This window comes from Aquarana catesbeiana, linkage group LG12 (assembly GCF_042186555.1).
Source record: "Aquarana catesbeiana isolate 2022-GZ linkage group LG12, ASM4218655v1, whole genome shotgun sequence".
NCBI lineage: Eukaryota > Metazoa > Chordata > Amphibia > Anura > Ranidae > Aquarana > Aquarana catesbeiana.
Window position 1 is genome coordinate 169,125,206 of NC_133335.1, and position 21,357 is coordinate 169,146,562.

At 42.5% G+C, this 21,357-nt stretch overlaps 1 protein-coding gene across 1 annotated transcript in view; it reads left to right on the forward strand.

Annotated features, from left to right (window-relative positions):
• The window catches only part of CYGB (cytoglobin), a 79,618-nt gene extending 58,979 nt beyond the window's left edge, over window positions 1-20,639 (forward strand). Inside the window, exons 2-3 of the mRNA XM_073606203.1 lie at window positions 10,936-11,167; window positions 19,472-20,639. Of these exons, the coding sequence (XP_073462304.1) occupies window positions 10,936-11,167; window positions 19,472-19,636 (397 nt within the window). The 3' untranslated portion in view covers window positions 19,637-20,639. The remainder of the gene's footprint in view (window positions 1-10,935; window positions 11,168-19,471) is intronic.
• Window positions 20,640-21,357: the final 718 nt, after the last annotated feature.

The following is a 21,357-nucleotide window of genomic DNA, read 5'->3' on the forward strand; positions in this document are numbered from 1 at the left end:
GATGGTGTTGGTTCAGGTTAACCACTTCAGCCCCAGAAGAATTGGCTGCTCAATGACCAGGCCTTTTTTTGCGATACGGCACTGCGTCGCTTTAACTGACAATTTTGTGTTCGTGCAATGCTGTACCCAAACAAAATTGATGTTTTTTTTTCCCACAAATAGAGCTTTCTTTTGGTGGTATTTGATCATCTCTGCAGTTTTTATTTTTTGCGCTATAAACGAAAAAACAGCGACAATTTTTGAAAAAAATCAATATTTTGTACTTTTTGCTGTAATAAATAGCCCCAATTTTTTTTAAAAGAAAGCTAATTTTTTCCTCAGTTTAGGCCGATACGTATTCTACATATTTTTGGTAATAAAAATTGCAAAAAGCGTATAATGATTGGTTTGCGCAAAAGTTATAGCGTCTACAAAATAGGGGATAGATTTATGGCATTTTTATTATTATTATATTTACTAGTAATGATGGCGATCTGCGATTTTTATCGAGACTGCGACATTATGGCGGACACTTTTGACACATTTTTGGGTCGATTGACAATTATACAGCAATCAGTGCTATAAAAAATTCACGGATTACTGTATAAATGTCACTGGCAGGGAAGGGGTTAACTGTTCCCTATGTGTGTGTTCTAACTGTGGGAGATGGGACTGACTATAGGAGATGAGAGATCGTGGTTCCCTGCTCGTAGGAACTCATGATCTCTCTCTCCTCTCCTCACAGAACTGGGATGTGTGTGTATACACACGCACGTCCCTGTTCTACCTCTCGTGCCTGTGATTGCTCGTGGTTGGTGGTCATCGCGACCGCTGGTCAGGAGCATCAGCACCCCCGCTGTGCAGCGCGTGCGCGCAAGTGGATAATTGTTCTGAGAAGGGCCGTTCCCTCTGCAGAAAGGACAAACTGGTTCCAAATCCCATGTTTTAGAGTATTTTTCCTGCTGATGTTGCGCAGTAAGTATCAGCTCCTCCATTTTATTGATATCCTCCAACTTGTGAAGCCAACTAGCAATAGCTATGTTCATAATTAAGCAATCATATTCAAACTCATGTTAAATAAGAGTCAGTACACACCTGCCATCATTTAAAGTGCCTCAGATTAACCCCAAATAAAATTCAGCTGTTCTAGTAGGTCTTTCCTGACATTTTCTTAGTTGCATCCTACAGCAAAAGCGTTCAAGAGGTGTCACACAATTGATTTTTTATAAAGTTTGGCTGAAATGGTGGAGACATGTAGCAGGAAGAAGGCCGGGTCATCAGGAATCTTATATTCTGTGAATTTTTGAGTGATTCCTCTGACTGTTGCCCAGAAGTGAGTTAACGTAAGGCATGACCAAAATATGTGGAGCAGCGTCCCTCTGTCCCCCTGGCATCTCCAGGAACGATCAGTTGTAGAGGGATAGTATTTGTGTAGCAAATGAGGAGTAAGGTACCACCTTATCAAAAGTTTATAGTTAGTCCCTTGGATTTTCGTACAGACTGATGATTTTAGGGAGAATCTGAGGATATGTTGTTGTTTGGTTGGCGTGAATGTACAATTCAATTCCTTTTCCCATTTTCTCAGGTATGGTAAATGTGGCTGCTTGGCCAGGGTGTTTAAGAGGTTGTATGTTTTAGATAGAACTTGTGTAAAGGAGCCTTCATCGGAGCAGTATTCTTCAATTGTCTTCAAAACACAATATGGAAACACTGAAAATACCCCTAAAAAGTCATTTGCCTGCTTTACACTAATGCCCCATGCACACGGTCAGATTTTCTGACCGAAAATGTTCGATGGGAGCTCTTTGTCAGACATTCCGAACGTGTGTAGGCTCCATCAGACATTTTCCATCGGAATTTCCGTCACACAAAATTTGAGGGCTGGTTCTCAAATTTTCCGACAACAAAATCCGTTGTCGTAAATTCCGATCGTGTGTACACAATTCCAACGCACAAAGTTCCACGCATGCTCGGAATCAAGCAGATGAGCCGTACTGGCTATTGAACTTCATTTTTCTCGGCTCGTCGTACGTGTTGTACGTCACCGCTTTCTTGATGTTCAGAATTTACGACAAGATTTGTGTGACCGTGTGTATGCAAGACAAGTTTAAGCCAACATCCGTCGGAAAAAATCCATGGATTTTGTTGTTGGAATGTGTGTACTGGCGGCATTGGGGGTTCAACACAGCATGACAAAATTATTAGCCCCTGATATTTAAAGACAGATGTAAAAAAATCACTGATTTTTACAAACTGTCAGTAAATTTGCTGACGGTTGGCAACCCTGACTTGTACGCGTTTAGCTGCACAATTTTCTGGTTAAGTGAACAAAGTTCATGAGAAGTGTTTGTCCTTGTAGTCTCATATACAGAAGTTATTGTGTGTGTAGAAGTGCAAACTTGTTAGAAATGCAGTGTGAATAATACTATAATTGTATGGAAAAAACAGTAAGTTCACCAGACCAACTTGGTAATTAATCTAAGTAAATACTTGCAAATGTTTTGATCATAAATCGTCTTATTCATAAACACGCATGAGGTCAATTGTCAACTACTAAAGAAAATAAGGAATATAAATTAGAAAGTGGTTTGTGCATGCACAAATCAATTTATTTATTTTTTGGGGGGAAAAAATATGAGAATAAACATGCATACTCATATGTTTATAAATGTGAATACTCATATGTATATAAACATGAATACTCCATATGTATATAAACATACTGAAATTTACTGTATATAAACATACTCATATGTGTATACAAACATATATGCTCACATGTGCTGAGAAACACCTGCATAAGTGCATGGGCGTGAGCAGCCTATTGCAGTACCCAAAGCTCAAACACACATACATGTGTATGTGTGTGTGTGTGTGTGTGTGTATATATATATATATATATATATATATATATATATACACAGTGCCTTGCAAAAGTATTCACCCCCTTAGCTTTTTACCTATTTTGTTACATTACAGCCTTTGGGTCAATGTTTTTTTAATCTGAATTATATGTGATGGATCAGAACACAATAGTCTAAGTTGGTGAAGTAAAATTAGAAAAATATATACATAAAACTATTTTTCAGAAATAAAAAACTGATAATTGGCATGTGCGTATGTATTCACCCCCTTTGTTATGAAGCCCATAAAAAGCTCTGGTGCAACCAATTACCTTCAGAAGTCACATAATTAGTGAACTGATGTCCACCTGTGTGCAATCTAAGTGTCACATGATCTGTCATTACATATACACACCTTTTTTAAAGGCCCCAGAGGCTGCAACACCTAAGCAAGAGGCACCACTAACCAAACACTGCCATGAAGATCAAGGAACTCTCCAAACAAGTAAGGAACAATGTTGTTGAGAAGTACAAGTCAGGGTTAGGTTATAAAAAAATATCCAAATCTTTGATGATCCCTAGGAGCTCCATCAAATCTATCATAACCAAATGGAAAGAACATGGCACAACAGCAAACCTGCCAAGAGATGGCACCAAAACTCATGGACCGGGCAAAGGGGGTATTAATCAGAGAGGCAGCACAGAGACCTAAGGTAACCCTGGAGGAGCTGCAGAGTTCCACAGCAGAGACTGGAGTATCTGTACATAGGACGACAATAAGCCGTACGCTCCATAGAGTTGGGATTTATGGCAGAATGGCCAGAAGAAAGCCATTACTTTTAGCAAAAAACTAAATTGCACATTTTGAGTTTGCAAAAAGGCATGTGGGAGACTCCCAAAATGTATGGAGGAAGGTGCTCTGGTCTGATGAGACTAAAATTTAACCTTTTGTCCATCAAAGAAAATGCTATGTCTGGCGCAAACCCAACACATCACATCACCCAAAGAACACCATCCCCACAGTAAAACATGGTGGTGGCAGCATCATGCTGTGGCGATGTTTTTCAGCAGTCGGGACTGGGAAACTGGTCAGGGTTGAGGGAAAGATGGATGGTGCTAAATACAGGGATATTCTTAAGCAAAACCTGTACCACTCTGTGTATGATTTGAGGCTAGGACGGAGGTTCACCTTCCAGCAGGACCCCAAACACACAGCTAAAGCAACACTTGAGTGGTTTAAGGGAAAACATGTAAATGTGTTGGAATGGCCTAGTCAAAGCCCAGACCTCAATCCAATAGAAAGTTTGTGGTCAGACTTAAAGATTGCTGTTCACAAGCGCAAACCACCAAACTTGAAGGAGCTGGAGCAGTTTTGCAAGGAGGAATGGGCAAAATCCCAGTGGTAAGATGTGGCAAGCTCATAGAGACTTATCCAAAGTGACTTGGAGCTGTGATAGCCGCAAAACGTGGCTCTACAAAGTATTGACTTAAGGGGGGTGAATAGTTATGCACATTGAGTTTTTCTGTTATTTTGTCCTATTTGTTGTTTGCTTCCAATGCAGCCTGTGCCCACCATGCAGCCTGCGTGCAATGCAGCCTGTGCCCACCATGCAGCATATGTCCAATGCAGCTTGTGTCCAATGCAGTCTTTGCCCACCATGCAGCCTACCTGTGGAGGGAAAGAGAGGGGAGCCGCCAGCCAGATGATCAGAGCAGGGAACATCACAGCTTTCATTTCAATTGTGTGTTCCCCCTCCGTTCGAAATAAGCCCCCCCCCCCCGTCCTAGGATTGGACGGGTGATCTGTCTATCAAAGTCCCAGAAAATGAGGAGGGACTGTATGTGATGGCGCACGGCGGGGGAACACACAGCTATTGAAATGAAAGCTGTTATGTTCCCCCGCGCTCTGATCATCCAGCCAGCGGCTATCCTCTATTCCTCTCTGTGATCGACGGCACTCCCCCCCCCCCCCAGTTCCCAGGCAGCCCTTCTCGCCAGCCCTCAAAATCCACTCGCAAAATACGAGCAGGTGAGTGGAATTTTTGGGGGCTGACCTATTCTACTAAAGATTGGCATGTGGCATTAATAAACATCATGGATTTAAGTTGTGCCGCCCCCCCCCCCCCCATTGACAATGTGCCTGGCTGCTGAGTTCATCTCCCCATCCCTGCACTCAGTGCACTGATGTGCACTGATTGGCAGCACTGATGGGCACTGATTGGCACTGATAGGTGGCACTGATTGGCAGCACTGATTGGCACTGATTGGAAGCACTGGTGGGCACTGTTAAGCAGCAATGATTGCCACTGATTGGCAGCACTGATGGGCACTGATTGTCAGCACTAATTGGCACTGATAGGCAGCCTGGCTGTCCATGGATTGGCAGCACTTTTGGGCACTGATTGGCAGCACTGATGGGCACTGATTGGCAGCACTTGGCACTGATTGGCACTGATAGGCAGCACTGATGGGCACTAATAGGCTGCACTGATTGGCAGTAATTGGTAGCACTGAGCGGTGGCCCTAATAGGCAGCACTTTTTGGCACTGATAGGCGGCACTGACTGGCAGCACTGATGGGCACTGATAGGCAGCACTTATGGGCATTGATTGGCACTGATAAGCACTGATTGGCACTGATAGGCAGCACTGATGGGCACTGATTGACAGTACTGATGGGCACTGATTGGCAATACTGATGGGCACTGATAGACAGCATTGATAGGCACTGATAGGCAGCATTGATTGGCACTGATTGGCAGCAATGATAGGCAGCATTGGTTGGCACTGATAGGGAAGAGGGGGAGTTTCACTTGCAGCAGATAGTGAGGCTTGCAAGAGCTGCTCAGTGTGTGAAACTGTCAGATAATGTAACTGTTTACTGGGAGAAAGACCAGCTGTCACAACTCAGCTGCAATGTCTGGGATGGGTGGGACCAAGCAGCTATCAACACCAGCCAAATGATTGGGCTGTTTAAGATAGAAGGGACGGAGCCAAACAAATATAGCGGTCCGCCCAGACCCCATCCCATTGGCTGGTGTTTGATAGCTGTTCGTGCCCACCTCTGACATCACCGCTAAGTTTTGACAGCTGGTCTCTCTGCCTGCAAGCAGTGACATTACATGACAGTTTCATAAACTGAGAGGCTCTGGCAAGCCTCACGATCGGCTGCATGTGAAACAGTTTCACAGGCAGCGCGGGTTACACAGGCTCTTGGATGCAACATTTTGGGGTAGATCTCAGGAGACAGCCCAGGCACATCCGGTACACCCCGTGCGCACGCCTATGCCCAATGGTTGTCTACATCTTCAACCATTTGTCAGCCATGGCACCCAGTTTAAAAGCATGCAATATGTTGAGGCACACCAGTTTAAAGTTTTAAAAATGTAAATGGAAAGACCTGACACCCCTTTGTGCTGGTCATTGGACAAGTGCCCCCTTTTTGCAGGTCAGTGCAGAAGTGCCCCCTTTCTGCAGGTCAATCCTATGTCACTCTTTTCATTGGTGTTTAGTGGAAACAATGTAATATACAATACATGAGAAAATTCCCTAGTCCCTGTGTCCTCCTAGTAGCACTAATGCAGATGTCAGCTGGGGCTGGATCTATCTGCCCTATCAGCTGATGTCTTCTTACTTAGACAGAAGTAGAAAAACAGACAGAGAGTGGTAGGCCTCAGATGGTGCTGACAGATAACTATTTTAGCAATGGAAAGGTGGATTTTGTAATAAAGTTGGCCATAGATGTATGGAATCTCAGCCAGTTCAGCAGGGACCAGCTGAGAATAGATCCATCTATGGACAGGCTGGTTGCACCCATTGATCCATTGATCCATCGATCGACCTGGGTCAGTCAGTCTATCAATTGACTTGGGTACAACCAGCATGTTGAATTTTTAGCATACGTTTATTGCCAGTGGCTATGGCTACTAGGGAGAACACAATAGCTCAGCGGGAGAGATTCCCCCATCAACACAGTCAGTGGTGGCTGCAGGAAAGAAAATTGCATAATCTATGGCCTGCTTAAGGCTTTTAAAGCAATGGGCCTAAAGTCAGGATGTGAATTTAGGGCTTCATTATGGTAACAAGAGTTGGCATTTAATTGATACTGGGGCAGAGCTGATTGTCAGATTTCCAGAACAAGTAGACTTTAAATTCAAAGTGGAAAATATATACTGCCATTAAAAATACAACCTATGGTTAACATTCCCAAGAGGTTATTTAAAGTAGTGCAAATAAGCAATGTTCTTATGTTACAGTTTTGCAGGGGAAAAGTACTGCCGGTATCTAGAAGATTCTTCTTTTCACAGAATTAAAGCAAACCTGTTTGTTCGTCTGTGCAGGACAAAACAAAAGGTTTGCTTTACTGCACTACTACCCAGCAACATATACAGTACTTACCTTTCCATCATTTCTTGCTGCTTTGTTCAGGCACTGTGTACTTTCTGGTATGTAGGACCAGGACTCTCATGTGACACGTGACCACATTGATATTTGGTCACTGACGCAGCTCTGTTACGTGGTCAGAGGGGACAGTCCTCAACCCTGTGTTAGCTCTGATTAACCTACTCATAATTTACACAGAGCTTCCTTTCCTTACTGCCAGTGGCAGAATATAGCTGGCAACTACCCATATTTAAACCCCAAAAGCTATTCAATCCAGTTTATTAGAGCCTCTTAGTTCAGTGGCATGGAACAATCCCCTGCTATCACATCCTTAGATCCTGTACTGGAACCCAACCAGGGGGACACAGCGATTTAAATAATAAACCACTATCCGTTATGGTCACAAAGCAGTGCCAGATTCCACCTGTTGACAGTAGTAAAATGGCATTCTATTACAGCAGCTCTACTGACAGGGTCCCCTTCCATATTACCATACTGAGGTGTCCTAAATAAACATTTCCTTTTTTTGGAAACATTTCCTTTGATTGACTTAATTATAGCATGCAATATCACTGCTCAAAAAAATTAAAGGAACACTTTTAAATCAGAGTATAGCATCAAGTCAATTAAACTCCTGGGATATTGATCTGGTCAGTTAAGTAGCAGATGGGGTTATTAATCAGTTTCAGCTGCTTTGTTGTTAATGAAATTAAGAGGTGCACTAGATGGGCAACAATGAGATGACCTCCAAAACAGGAATGGTTTTACAGGTGGAGGCCACTGACAATTTTTGATTGTTTTTCACTAGTTTTGCATTTGGCTAGGGTCAGTGTCACTACTGGTAGCATGAGGCGATATCTGGACCCCATAGAGCAGGGATAGGCAATTAGCGGACCTCCAGCTGTTGCAAAACTACAAATCCCATCATGCCTCTGCCTCTGGGTGTCATGCTTGTGGCTGTCAGAGTCTTGCTATGCCTCATGGGACTTGTACTTCTGAAACAGCTGGAGGCCTGCTAATTGCATATCCCTGCCTTAGAGGTTGCACAGGCAGTCCAACTCCTCCAGGATGGCACATCAATACGTGCCATTGCCAGAAGGTTTGCTGTGTCTCCCAGCACAGCAAAAGCATGGAGGAGATTCCAGGAGACAGGCAGTTACTCTAGGAGAGCTGGACGGGGCCGTTGAAGGTCCTTAACCCATTAGCAGAACTGGTATCTGCTCCTTTGTGCAAGGAGGAATAAGATGAGCACTGCCAGAGATCTACAAAATGACCTCCAGCAGGGCTAAACTAAAAGAAGAAAGAGAAGGCGCGTGGCCTGATGCTTGAGTACTTTTAAAACGTTTATTAAAACAAACTGGTCTGTACAGAAAATAAAAATACTACGTATTCATAAGAGTGGGTGAGTTACAATGTAAGTACCCCCTAGTCAACTAAGTTAAATATAAAATAAAATAAAAATGTGGTGCCCATATACGGGATAAAACTTAAACAATCTTCTAACGCATTTCGAGGGTTATCCTCTTCCTCAGAGCCTTGATATACCAGGTCTGGTCTGTATCTTTAAAATGTAGAGGACTGGATGTGTGGTACAAAAACTGGACAGGTGGTCCACTCAAATGTGTTGATTCTCCTTCACTGTAGGTCAGTTCCCTCTACATCCCAGCGCTCTCAGCACCGTGAAGGGGTGCGTCACTCTGCAGCATATTCCCTGTGTGGCCAGGACACACACACAGCGAGGGAATACGCTGCAGAGTGCCGCACAGCTGCAACACTACAGGGGAATACCCACAGCTCTACTAAGGATCGTTGTCAGGATATCCCTGTCCTCCACTTGGACGTTCAGCCAGGAACCTTTATGGGAGAGTGGTTACAATATCAGCAATAACTACTGGGTCTCCAAGACAGACGGACAATCTGACCCCTTCACGGTGCTGAGAGCGCTGGGATGTAGAGGAAACTGACCTACAGTGAAGGGGAATCCACGCATTTGAGGGGACCACCTGTCCAGTTTTTGTACCACACATCCAGTCCTCTACATTTTAAAGATACAGACCAGACCTGGTATATCAAGACTCTGAGGAAGAGGATAACCCTTGAAATGCGTTAGCTGATTGTTTAATTTTTACCCCATATATGGGCACCACATTTTTTAAAATTTCATATTTAACTCAGTTGACTAGGGGGTACTTACATTGTAACTCACCCACTCTTATGAATACATAGTATTTTTATTTTCTGTACACACCAGTTTGTTTTAATAAACGTTTTAAAAGTACTCATCCATCAGGCCACGTGCCTTCTCTTTCTTCTTTTAGTTTAGCATTTTGGACTTTCCCCGGTTGGCCAAGGCAGTGGGACATGCTTGCATGATTGATTATATATCAATATCTATATGAAAATACTACCAGTTTTACCGAGACCTCCAGCAGGGCACTGGTGTCAATGTCTCTGACCAAACAATCATTAAACAGACTTCATAAGGGTGGCCTGAGGGCACCCAAAGTCCTCTAGTGGGCCCTGTGCTCACTGTCCGGCATCATGGAGATCAATTGGCATTTGCCATTGAACACCAGACTTGGCAGGTCCACCACTGGTACCCTGTGTTTTTCACAGATGAGAGCAGGTTCACCCTGAGCACATGTGACAGAAGTGCCTGTAACATCGTTCAGCATTACCGGTTGGGTAGTGGGTCAATGATGGTCTGGGGGGGCTTATCCATGGAAGGATGCACAGACCTCTACAGACTAGACAATGGCACCCTGACTGCCATTAGGTATCAGGATAAAATCCCTGAACCCATTGTCAAACCCTACTCTGGTACATTGAGCCCAGAGTTCCTCCTGACGCACAACAATGCCCGGCCGCATGTGGCGAGAGTATGCAGCCAGTTCCTGGAGGATGAAGGAATTAATATCATTGAATGGCCCCTATGTTCGCCTGACCTAAATCCAATAGAACAGCACTGGGACATTATGTTTCGGTCCATCCGCCGCCGCCAGGTTGCACCTCAGTCTGTTCAGGAGCTCAGTGATGCCTTGGTCCAGATCTGGGAGGAAATACACCAGGACACCATTCGTTGTCTCATTAGGAGCATGCCTGACGTTGTCAGGCATGCCTACAAGCACCTGGGGGCCATACAAACTACTGAGTACCATTTTGAGTTGCTGCAATGCTGCAAAGGCACTTATCAGCAGGGGGTGAGGAGGACAGGAGCTAGAACATGTTACATGTTACCCTAAATATGGGTGTAAAATACTCCAAAAGGTGAATCTATCCTTTAATTAGCAGAAATTCAAGCTATGGGTGCCCCTGTCCACACCACCTGGCTTGACAAGACTCAATTGAAAAGTCAATGGTGCCAAATGGAAAATTTGTTTGGTCGTTCAGTGACTGCATCCAGGCAGATGCAGTCACTGGTTGGGTATTCAAGCAGCCACAAGTGCTAAAGCTGCTTAAATGCAATGGCTGGCAGTACAGAATCTATTGATTAGGCTGAACAAGAGAAATCTAGCCATGCATGGCTAGCCTAAAGGTATAAGGAACATGATCCTCTACAAATCAGCAGACATCTTTAATTATTTAAACCACTCTAAACTTTCCAAATCATCTTCACTGTTTTGTCTTATTAAACCTGAGTGTCTATAGCCAGTTGCTACACTGTGTAACATTGTTTAGCACAAATTACACTAACATCTTTCTTTTACCTCTTCCTCTTCTTTCTCCAAAAGGTTCTTTGTCAATTTTCCAAAAGCTAAGCAGTACTTCAGCCAGTTTAAGGACATGGAAGACCCTGTGAAGATGGAACAAAGCGCTCAGTTGCGCAAACATGGTCGAAGGGTAATGGGGGCTATCAACAGTGTGGTGGAAAACCTTGGTGACCCCGAAAAGGTGGCAACTGTCCTGGGAATTGTCGGGAAAAGCCATGCGGTGAAACATAAAGTGGACCCTGTATTCTTTAAGGTGTGTAGACTCAAATTCATAATGCTTGGTTAAAATGCATATACCCCTTACGTTACATATGTATGGGAGTTCCCAAAGCCCCTATGTATAGACAGGCTTTGTAATCAATGGCACAACAGGCAACTACTGTGTGTGTGATCAGATGAAAAAAGCAGGTAAGTAGGACTCTCAGTATTTTTTCAGAGAACAGAAAAAAAAATGTTTAGTCCATGTCTACTGTTTTTTGAAAATATCAGTCAAATCTGCCTGGGAGTTGCTTCTCACTTTATGATTTATACATTTTCTGTATACAGTTGACCCCCAAAATTTTCAGGGGTTAGGTTCTTTGAGCATTGTAAAAATCCGCAAATTTTGGATGTGGTAAAAAAAATGCCTATAAAGGGTTCACACAAGGGTGGCTTCAAAGTGGCCCAACTCCCAACCGACATTCAGTTTAAAACAAAAACGCAAGGCAATTCGTGTGTGTTTGTGTGTGTGTGTGTATATATATATATATATATACATACACAGTACAGTGCATCCAGAAAGTATTCACAGCGCTTCACTTTTTCCACATTTTGTTATGTTACAGCCTTATTCCAAAATGGATTAAATTATTTTCCTCAAAATTCTACAAACAATACCTGAACATGAAAACGTGAAAGAAGTTTGTTTCAAACCTTTGCAAATTCATTCAAAATAAAAAAAAAATCACATTTACATAAGTATTTACAGCATTTGCCATGACACTCAAAATTGACCTCAGGTGTAACGTGTTTCCACTGATCATCCTTGAGATGTTTTTACAACTTGATTGGAGTCCACCTGTGATAAATTCAGTTGATTGGACATGATTTAGAAAGGCACACACCTGTCTATATAAGGTCCAGTGCTTGTCAGAGCACAAACCAAGCCATGAGATCTAAGGAATTGTCTTTAGACCTCCGAGACAGGATTGTACCAAGACACAGATCTGGGGAAGGTTACAGAAAAATGTCTGCAGCATTGAAGGTCCCAATGAGCACAGTGGCCTCCATCATCTGTAAATGGGAGAAATTTAGAATCACCAGGACTCTTCCTAGAGCGGGCCACTCGGCAAAACTGAGTGATCGGAGGAGAAGGGCCTTAAGCTGGGTTCACACTAGTCCGGTGCGAATTGCAGCTCCGTTTTTTTTTTTATTTGTGAAGAGAAAATGTATTCATTCAGCGGTTCCCCTCCATTGTAGCTGTGGATCAGCTGACCAGGGAGGGGGGGGGGAGGGGACGAGAATTCCTCTTCAGAACGGAACACATCTACGAATCAGATGCAGATGCATTCCCATTGAAGATTATGTGCTTGCAATTCGCACCTCACTGCCTAGAAAATGCACAGGATTTTTGTGCATTGCGGAGTGCGGATGCAACGCACATACCTGAACCATATCCATTGAAAAGCACATGTTTGCAAATGTTCTGCGAGTTGGATGTGGTGTAAGCCGCATCCAATTTGCAACAGCGTTTCTCTGTGGAAAGAGGAGAACCTTCCAGAAGAACAACCATCTCTGCAGCACTCCACCAATCAGGCCTGTATGGTAGAGTGGCCAGACAGAAGCCACTCCTCAGTAAAAGGCACATAGCAGCCCGCCTGGAGTTTGCCAAAAGGCACCTGAAGGACTCTCAGACCCTGAGAAACAAAATTCTCTGGTCTGATGAAACAAAGATTGAACTCTTTGGCCTGAACGGCAAGCATCATGTCTGGAGGAAACCAGGCACTGCTCATCACCTGGCCAATACCATACCTACAGTGAAGCATGGTGGTGGCAGCATCCATGCTGCGGGGATGTTTTTCAGAAGCAGGAACTGGGAGACTAGTCAGGATCGAGGGAAAGATGAATGCAGCAATGTACAGAGACATCCTTGATCAAAACCTGCTCCAGAGCGCTCTGGACCTCAGACTGGGGTGAAGGTTCATCTTCCAACAGGACAACGACCCTAAGCACACAGCCAAGATAACAAAGGAGTGGCTACAGGACAACTCTGTGAATGTCCTTGAGTGGCTCAGCCAGAGCCCAGACTTGAACCCGATTGAACATCTCTGGAGAGATCTGAAAATGGCTGTGCACCAACACTCCCCATCCAACCTGATGGAACTTGAGAGGTCCTGCAAAGAAGCTTGGTAGAAACTGCCCAAAAATAGGTGTGCCAAGCTTGTAGAATCATACTCAAAAAGACTTGAGTCTGTCATTGGTGGCAAAGGTGCTTCAACAAAGTATTGAGCAAAGGCTGTGAATACTTATGTACATGTGATTTTTTTTTTTGTTTTTTTTTTTTTTATAAATTTGCAAAGATTTCAAACAAAATTCTTTCACATTGTCATTATGGGGTTTTGTTAGTAGAATTTTGAGGAAAATAATGAATTTAATACATTTTGGAGTAAGGCTGTAACATAACAAAATGTGGAAAAAGTGAAGCGCTGTGAATACTTTCCTGATGCACAGTATATAAAATTATAAGTACTTTTTTTCTTTTTGACACTTGTTTACAAGTTTAAATATTTTTTTTTGCTAGAAAACTACTTAGAACCCCCAAACATTTTATATATATTTTTTTCAGACACCCTAGAGAATAAAATGGCGGTCATTGCAATACTTTGTCACACCGAATTTGCGCAGTGGTCTTACAAGCACATTTTTTTGGGAAAAAATACACTTTTTTTGGAAAAAATACACTTATTTGAGTTAAAAAATAAGACAACAGTAAAGTTAGCCCAATTTTTTTCTATATTGTGAAAGATAATGTTACACCAAGTAAATTGATTCCCAACAGGTATTGAATTTATCCTTCTCCTCAGTCTTCATGAGGGAATCGGGGGCTTCAGTAACCAAAACTGCATTGTTTATCCTCATGACACATCACAGGAAGCACCTCCATGGTTAACAGAGGACAGAATTAAAATTAGACTTGGGAAACTTAACATTAATAAATCACTGGGACCAGATGGCTTGCATCCAAGGGTACTTAGGGAACTCAGTCAAGTAATTGCCAGATGATTGTTCCTAATTTTTACTGACAGTCTACTGACTGGAATGGTACCAGCTGATTGGAGAAAAGTCAATGTAGCACCAATATTTAAAAAGGGCCCAAAATACATCCCTGGGAATTACAGAGCAGTTAGCCTAACATCAATAGTATGTAAACTCTTGGAGGGGATGATAAGGGACTATATACAAGATTTTAGTAATGAGAACGGTATCATTAGCAGTAATCAGCATGGATTCATGAAGAATCGTTCTTGCCAAACCAATCTATTAACCTTCTATGAGGAGGTGAGTTGCCATTTAGATAAAGGAAGGCCAGTAGACGTGGTGTATCTGGATTTTGCAAAAGCATTTGACACAGTTCCCCATAAACCTTTACTGTACAAAATAAGGTCCATTGGCATGGACCATAGAGTGAGCACATGGATTGAAAACTGGCTACAAGGGCGAGTTCAGAGGGTGGTGATAAATGGGGAGTACTCGGTATGGTCAGGGGTGGGTAGTGGGGTCCCCCAGGGTTCTGTGCTGGGACCAACCCTATTTAATTTGTTCATAAACGACCTGGAGGATGGGGTAAACAGTTCAATCTCTGTATTTGCGGACGATACTTAGCTAAGCAGGGCAATAACTTCTCTGCAGGATATGGAAACCTTGCAAAAAGATCTGAACAAATTAATGGGGTGGGCAACTACATGGCAAATGAGGTTCAATGTATTCAAATGTAAAATAATGCATTTGGGTGGCAAAAATATGAATGCAATCTATACACTGGGGGGAGAACCTCGGGGAATCTAGGATGGAAAAGGACCTGGGGGTCCTAGTAGATGATAGGCTCAGCAATGGCATGCAATGCCAAGCTGCTGCTAACAAAGCAAACAGAATATTGGCATGCATTAAAAAGGGGATCAACTCCAGAGATAAAACGATAATTCTCCCGCTCTACAAGACTCTGGTCCGGCCACATCTAGAGTATGCTGTCCAGTTCTGGGCACCAGTCCTCAGGAAAGATGTACTGGAAATGGAGCAAGTACAAAGAAGGGCAACAAAGCTAATAAAGGGTCTGGAGGATATTAGTTATGAGGAAAGGTTGCGAGCACTGAACTTATTCTCTCTGAAGAAGAGATGCTTGAGAGGGGATATGATTTTAATATACAAATACTGTACTGGTGACCCCACAGTAGGGATAAAACTTTTTTGCAGAAGGGAGTTTAACAAGACTCGTGGCCACTCATTAAAATTAGAAGAAAAGAGGTTTAACGTTAAACTACGTAGAGGGTTCTTTACTGTAAGAGCAGCAAGGATGTGGAATTCCCTTCCAAAGGCAGTGGTCTCAGCGGGGGGGCTTTGATAGTTTCAAGAAACTATTAATTAGATAAACATATGAACGACCGCAACATCCAGGGATATACAATATAATGCTAACATATAATCACACATATAGGCTGGACTTGATGGACTTGTGTCTTTTTTCAACCTCATCAACTGTGTAACATGTCAAGCTTCAAAATTGCGCCCGCTTGTGGAATGGTGACAAACTTTGGCACTTAAAAATCTCTATTGGCGAAGTTAAAACATGTCTACAGGTTACCAGTTTTGAGTTACAGAGGTCTAGTGATAGAATTATTGCTTTTACTCTAACGATCGTGGTGGTATCTCATATGTGTGGTTTGAACACTGTTTTCATATGCGGGCGCGACATAGGTATGCGTTCGCTTCTGCGCGCGAGCTCCGCAGGACTTTGCACTAAAATGCAATAAAAAAAAAAAAAAAAAATTAAATGTCATTTAAAAAATAAAAATGTTTCCCCTTTAAGAGCATTGGGCAGAAAGTGATGTTTGACATCGCTTCGGGCCTCCAATGCTATGGAGCCGAGCGGGGGCCATCTTTCCCTCACTCGGCATCCAGGCAGTGAGGGGAGCGGACGCGATCGTCTCTGCCGCTACTGACGGCTACGGTAAGCGGTGGAGATGAACAGAGCATGGCGGAAGGGTGCCTCTCTCCCACCACCGATAAAAGTGATCTTGCGGCGAATCCGCTGCAGAGACCACTTTTATCTTAAGGAGAAACGCATGCTGGCCCTGAAAATACAGGGGTTATGGCAGCTAGCTGCTGCCATAACAAGGGTGTTTAGCGCCAAAGTACTGATGTACCGGTACAGCGATTTGCGTGAAGTGGTTAATAAGTGATTACATGGCCTCTGTTCTCGGCTGCATAAGCGATGGTGTTGAGGGTGGAGACTGCAGGGCGGTGTGTCAGCAGGAGACAGAGAAACCGTAGTACACTGAACCTCTCAGTGAAGAGCTGTGCAGGCGGTGTGTCAGCACAAGTCTGACCATTGGAGGTCAGGCAGGCTGTGCTTCCAGCACAACTAGGAAATTGACAGCTGCGATGAATGTGTGGATGTGTTTCTATGCCTAGCTTGGTCAGTTTTAAATAGGAAAGCAAGGGGACTGACAGGATCACCAGGTCTTTCATACAAAGGAAGCAATACAAAGCGAACAGGATATCTTCTAACACATGCACTGTATATGGTACGATAAACACATATCAGGCATGCAATTTTGGGGTAACATACACTTTAACTTTATATTGCAAATATTCTGTGTAAGTATAAAGTGAAAAGACGCAGAAAGGGAGATTATGTATATATGTACAATATATACTGTATATATACACAGTAGAATCGCTGCAAAGTAACCTTTTCTTAGAATAACCGTAAAATGCTCCTGTGCCACGATGATTGACATAAAACTTTTTACATAATAGCCCCTTAATATCTTATAGGACCCGTGAGGTCCAGACCAAGAACTCTCAGTGACAGTTCGCTCTCAATGTTGAGAAACAATGTTTCTCAAGAACAGCCGCTGCTTGCCTTGACAAAGCCCCAAGAAAGCTGCTCAGGACAGTATCTGGCGACCACTGTCCCGGAGTCTCCTCCGCCTCCTTAGGGCTTTGTCAAGGCAAGCAGCGGCTGTTCTTGAGAAACATTGTGCTGCTTGCCTGCCCTCTCTGCCTTCCACTACTACAAATCCCGTCTCACAATGCATCACATTCTGTGAATGAAGGAGGGGCCGATTCGTATTCTATGCCATACAAGTTCTTTTATTCTGTAAGTGCATTACTTTATTCATTAAATCTGGTTTTAAACGTATTTCACCATGGAGAGTTTATTATTTATATTCTGGGTTATGTACTGATGGTATGGATTCCTGGCTAATGTGGATGAATCAAGTGTCCCCTGTCAACCATCGATCAGTTCCTAGTTTGATATAGAGCCTGGTTACCACCGTGAGTCGGTAAGCGCAATCTACAGCCACGGTGGTGGGTTTTCACCCCCCCCCTTTTTTCTTTTTGTTTTTGTGTGCTCACCAGGGTGTTGGTATGTCTGCATGTCCATGGTAAACATCTGATTATACTACACTATGGCCAGTTTTTTGTGTTGTTTTTCTCCTGTATCCTTTGAGGGAACTAGCATTTTGAAAACGGACGGTGCAGATTGGTTTTCACCCCAAAGGCCCTGGCTGGGTTTAATGCCATCCGCTCATTGTCACTGATGTTCTGGTAAGGGCAATCATAGCTCATATTTTTCGGACCGTTACCCATATTAAGTTGAACGTTCTGCTATTTTGAAGATTGATCCCATTTCAAGAAATATCTGGACTTTTTCTTTTTCCTTTGTGTCTAAATATTGAATTTTTATATTTTTTTGTTGTTGTTGTTGTTCATATAATATTTGTGTGTGGCAGTAAAAACCCCCACCTTACCAACTGTATACTAACTTTTACTTAGCGGGGTTTATTTATTTTTCTAACTCATTCTTAAAGATCTTCAAAGATAAAAAAACAGACACTTGGGTTATGGTGTGTTTCAAACACTTTAAAAACACCCGTTGGTGGTTTACACTGGAGGGCTAGTAGCCTGCCATGATCTGCTTTCACAAAAAAACAAAAAAACAAACAGTGCCTGTGTTTTGAAACACCTAAAATGTATTTGTTCGCAATGCTTATAGATTTGGAGGTGAATGAAGGCTTGGTCCATTCACAGTATTGCATTGCAGCTCGCGGCAACTTATGTTACATACAGTATCTTTTCCTCACTGCGGTGCCATTCATTCCAACCCACCTTGCATTATTGTGCTTTGTGCTGAGATGCCAGCTATGGTACACGCACTTTTTTTGATGCAGTTCCGTGAGTTAGGCAACCTATTCAAAAAAATTGTCTGTCTTCACACAACACATTAATGTGTGGCATAATTAAAAAGCATAATTAATGACAGGTATTCAACAGCTTTAATGCTGAAAACAAAGGGGACATCTGGAAAATCTAAAGCTAAAGACAGAAGTTTTAACAGAAATGTTATAAATTAATTATATTTGAAGCTTTAGTATAGTATTTGCTGTTTTGTAGCATTTCCAATGCTTTGGTTGGTGGTAGGTCAAAATAATGACTAATGTCAACACACTATCCATAATGTTGTTTATGCCTACATTTTGGATTGAGCTATCTGGCCATCATATACCACCTTTGTACTCTGTCATAGCTTCCTGCTGTAATTGCGGAGTTGTGTACCTCTTTTGACTTTGCAGCCACCTCTTTCTGTCTTCTTCTGTTTTCTCTCACTGCATTCTCCTTTGCTGTACATTCCCTCAGTTGTTTGCTTCTCCTCCCTCCAGAGTATAAGTTTATGGTCAGGGAAAATGGTTATGACAGGCCATAGATGCTTATATTTCGAATCTATTGCTCTGCGCTTCCTCTATTGCATGGCAGTTATCCCTAGATTCTGTATTCTTACAGATGTCAGTGATGATGTAAAAAAAAACGTTAGAAATTTGGTGAACTAGACGGATCTACTCTAGTAGGGTCCTTCTAGCCCCTGCTATGTGCCATCTGGGTGAGGACTTAGAGAAACTGTATTATAATGCTTATGAACATCAGTGTCAATGAATGTGCCAACAGAAACAACAGAACATTCACCCAATCCTGACCTAAGCAGACATCTCCTGGTCAAGCACTTTCAGGTCATGAAGTGACCAACTAAGTTGATCAGCTATTGTTCTTCCAGGAGCTAAAAGTCAGAATCCCAGTTCCTCCCTCCTCCCTTCTCAATGGGCAGACATGTCCATCTGCATAGATGAGAACATGTATATTTATAGAATGACCTTTCTTGTGAAAGAGCAATAGTATAAAGAGATCTGTAGATAACTTAATATTGAAGTTTATCATTGTAGATACACATTTTATGATTGTATAATGCTGTTCATTAAGATCGCTGTCTGCTATTAATTGCTTTGATTTTGTTTTACACTAGATCCTGACTGGGGTGATACTGGAAGTCATAAAAGAAGCATTTGCCAAAGAATTTACCCCAGAAGTACAGCTAGCTTGGAGCAAATTACGGAGCCTCATATGCAGTCATATACAAGCAACATACAAGGAGGTGGGCTGGACACAGTACCCCAGTAACTCAGTGTGAGCCCATCCATCTTACTGAGAGGGCCCAGCCAAGGACTTCAGCTCCTGGCTGTCTCAGGCCTCCTGAACCTGGGGCAGCGAGGGAGTACGGGTGTTGGGAATACGGGGTGGGTAATTGGGTGGGCATGCGGTTATAACTACAGGGTCACTACAACCAGGGTGGGATGGGCTTTTTAATATGGCAGTAAAGTATGGTGTATTTGAACTAGCCTCAAACTTCTAAAATGCAGGTTATATAACAGCATGAGGAACAGGAAGGGAACAGAGACATATCAGACAGAGGAGCTAACGTTTTACTGTGTGGCTGCTCTGAACATCCATGTAGTATTATACCAGCGGAAAAATCTAGCATTGTAAGCCAGGCTTTTTTGAGATTGTCCTTGCCCTGTTCTTCTCTGTCCCATATTTTCCACGTGTTCCAAGTACTATCAGGCATGAGAAACAGATGGTTCTTGAACACTTCCTAGTACAAAATGGACCCCTACAAGTGAAGGGGTTAGCAGGTCTTCATGGCTCAGATACAACCCCACCCTAAACCCAACAGTTTTGCTTGGCATGCACTTATATATGGCGATCCGTCTTCATTTCCCATAATCATTAGCTTGGCTGGTTCTCATTTGATGAAATGTTGTCATGAGACCGGCATGCAAAGGGTTCAATCAGTTTTGCCCACCGTTTAATTTTATGCCTGATTATCAGAAACTTTCTATGGGACCAAATATAAGAGAATATTAATGATTTTAGAGTATATGATATAAAGAAAGTATCTACTTAATATTACAGTATATCAGCTGGGAATCTTTACCCTGGCCAGGAAGACGGCAGGCTAATGAACCACGAAAAAGACACAGAGGCAGAATATTTTGGATGGTTTTTTTGAGCTGTATTGTGGAATAGAGATATATACGTTCCTGGCCTGTGAAATTTTGTGTCAAAATGTGTCTGTCCATACAATATACTGTTTTACTGTGATATAGAAATAAAATCATACTATTGGATCTGTACTGGAATCTGTTTTTGCCTCATTGTGTCATGCCATCATTGCTTACTCTTGTTGTGTGTGCCCAGCAGTGTTTGAATAACGTTAACATATATATAAAGGGAGATTAAAATGATTTTTTAAATTTTACAATTAAAAAAAAAATCCATCATGGACTCTGTTATTGGAGGCATAATGCGTGATTTTGGCTGTTCAGAGGGGAAAATTATGCCCCATTATTTGATCTTTCCAAAAGCAGTTAGCTGGTAGACTTGTGATCACCCAAGATTATTACTCGATCAATTTAACCAGATTAGGTGACTGTCATTTTATGTCTGTGAGGGTCCTAATTCACAGGGGTCACTATGCCTCAATTCTGCTGGTAGAGTGGTGGAGGAGGTGGTGTTAGTCATCCTGAAGTCCAAATACAGTTCTCTAGTCTTCAACCAGCCTATTACAATTTTACTTCAACCCCTAGCTATAAAGTTTTTTTTTTTTCCTCAACCATTGATCTATTTTCACTGACCAGAAAAACACAATAAAACACAATAGGGGTACACCCTTGTGATCATTTTTGCTTGTATAGTCAGTTAAAACAATGGTATACATTCCCTTTATATTTGCAAGGGAGTTTTGTATCCATGATTTCCATAATTCCTGCATGCCAGCCCTGCTTATCTTTCTCTAACAGATCCTACTGTGAAGGGTCTTCTTCTTCTCTCGTTGTTACACCACTAGATCTG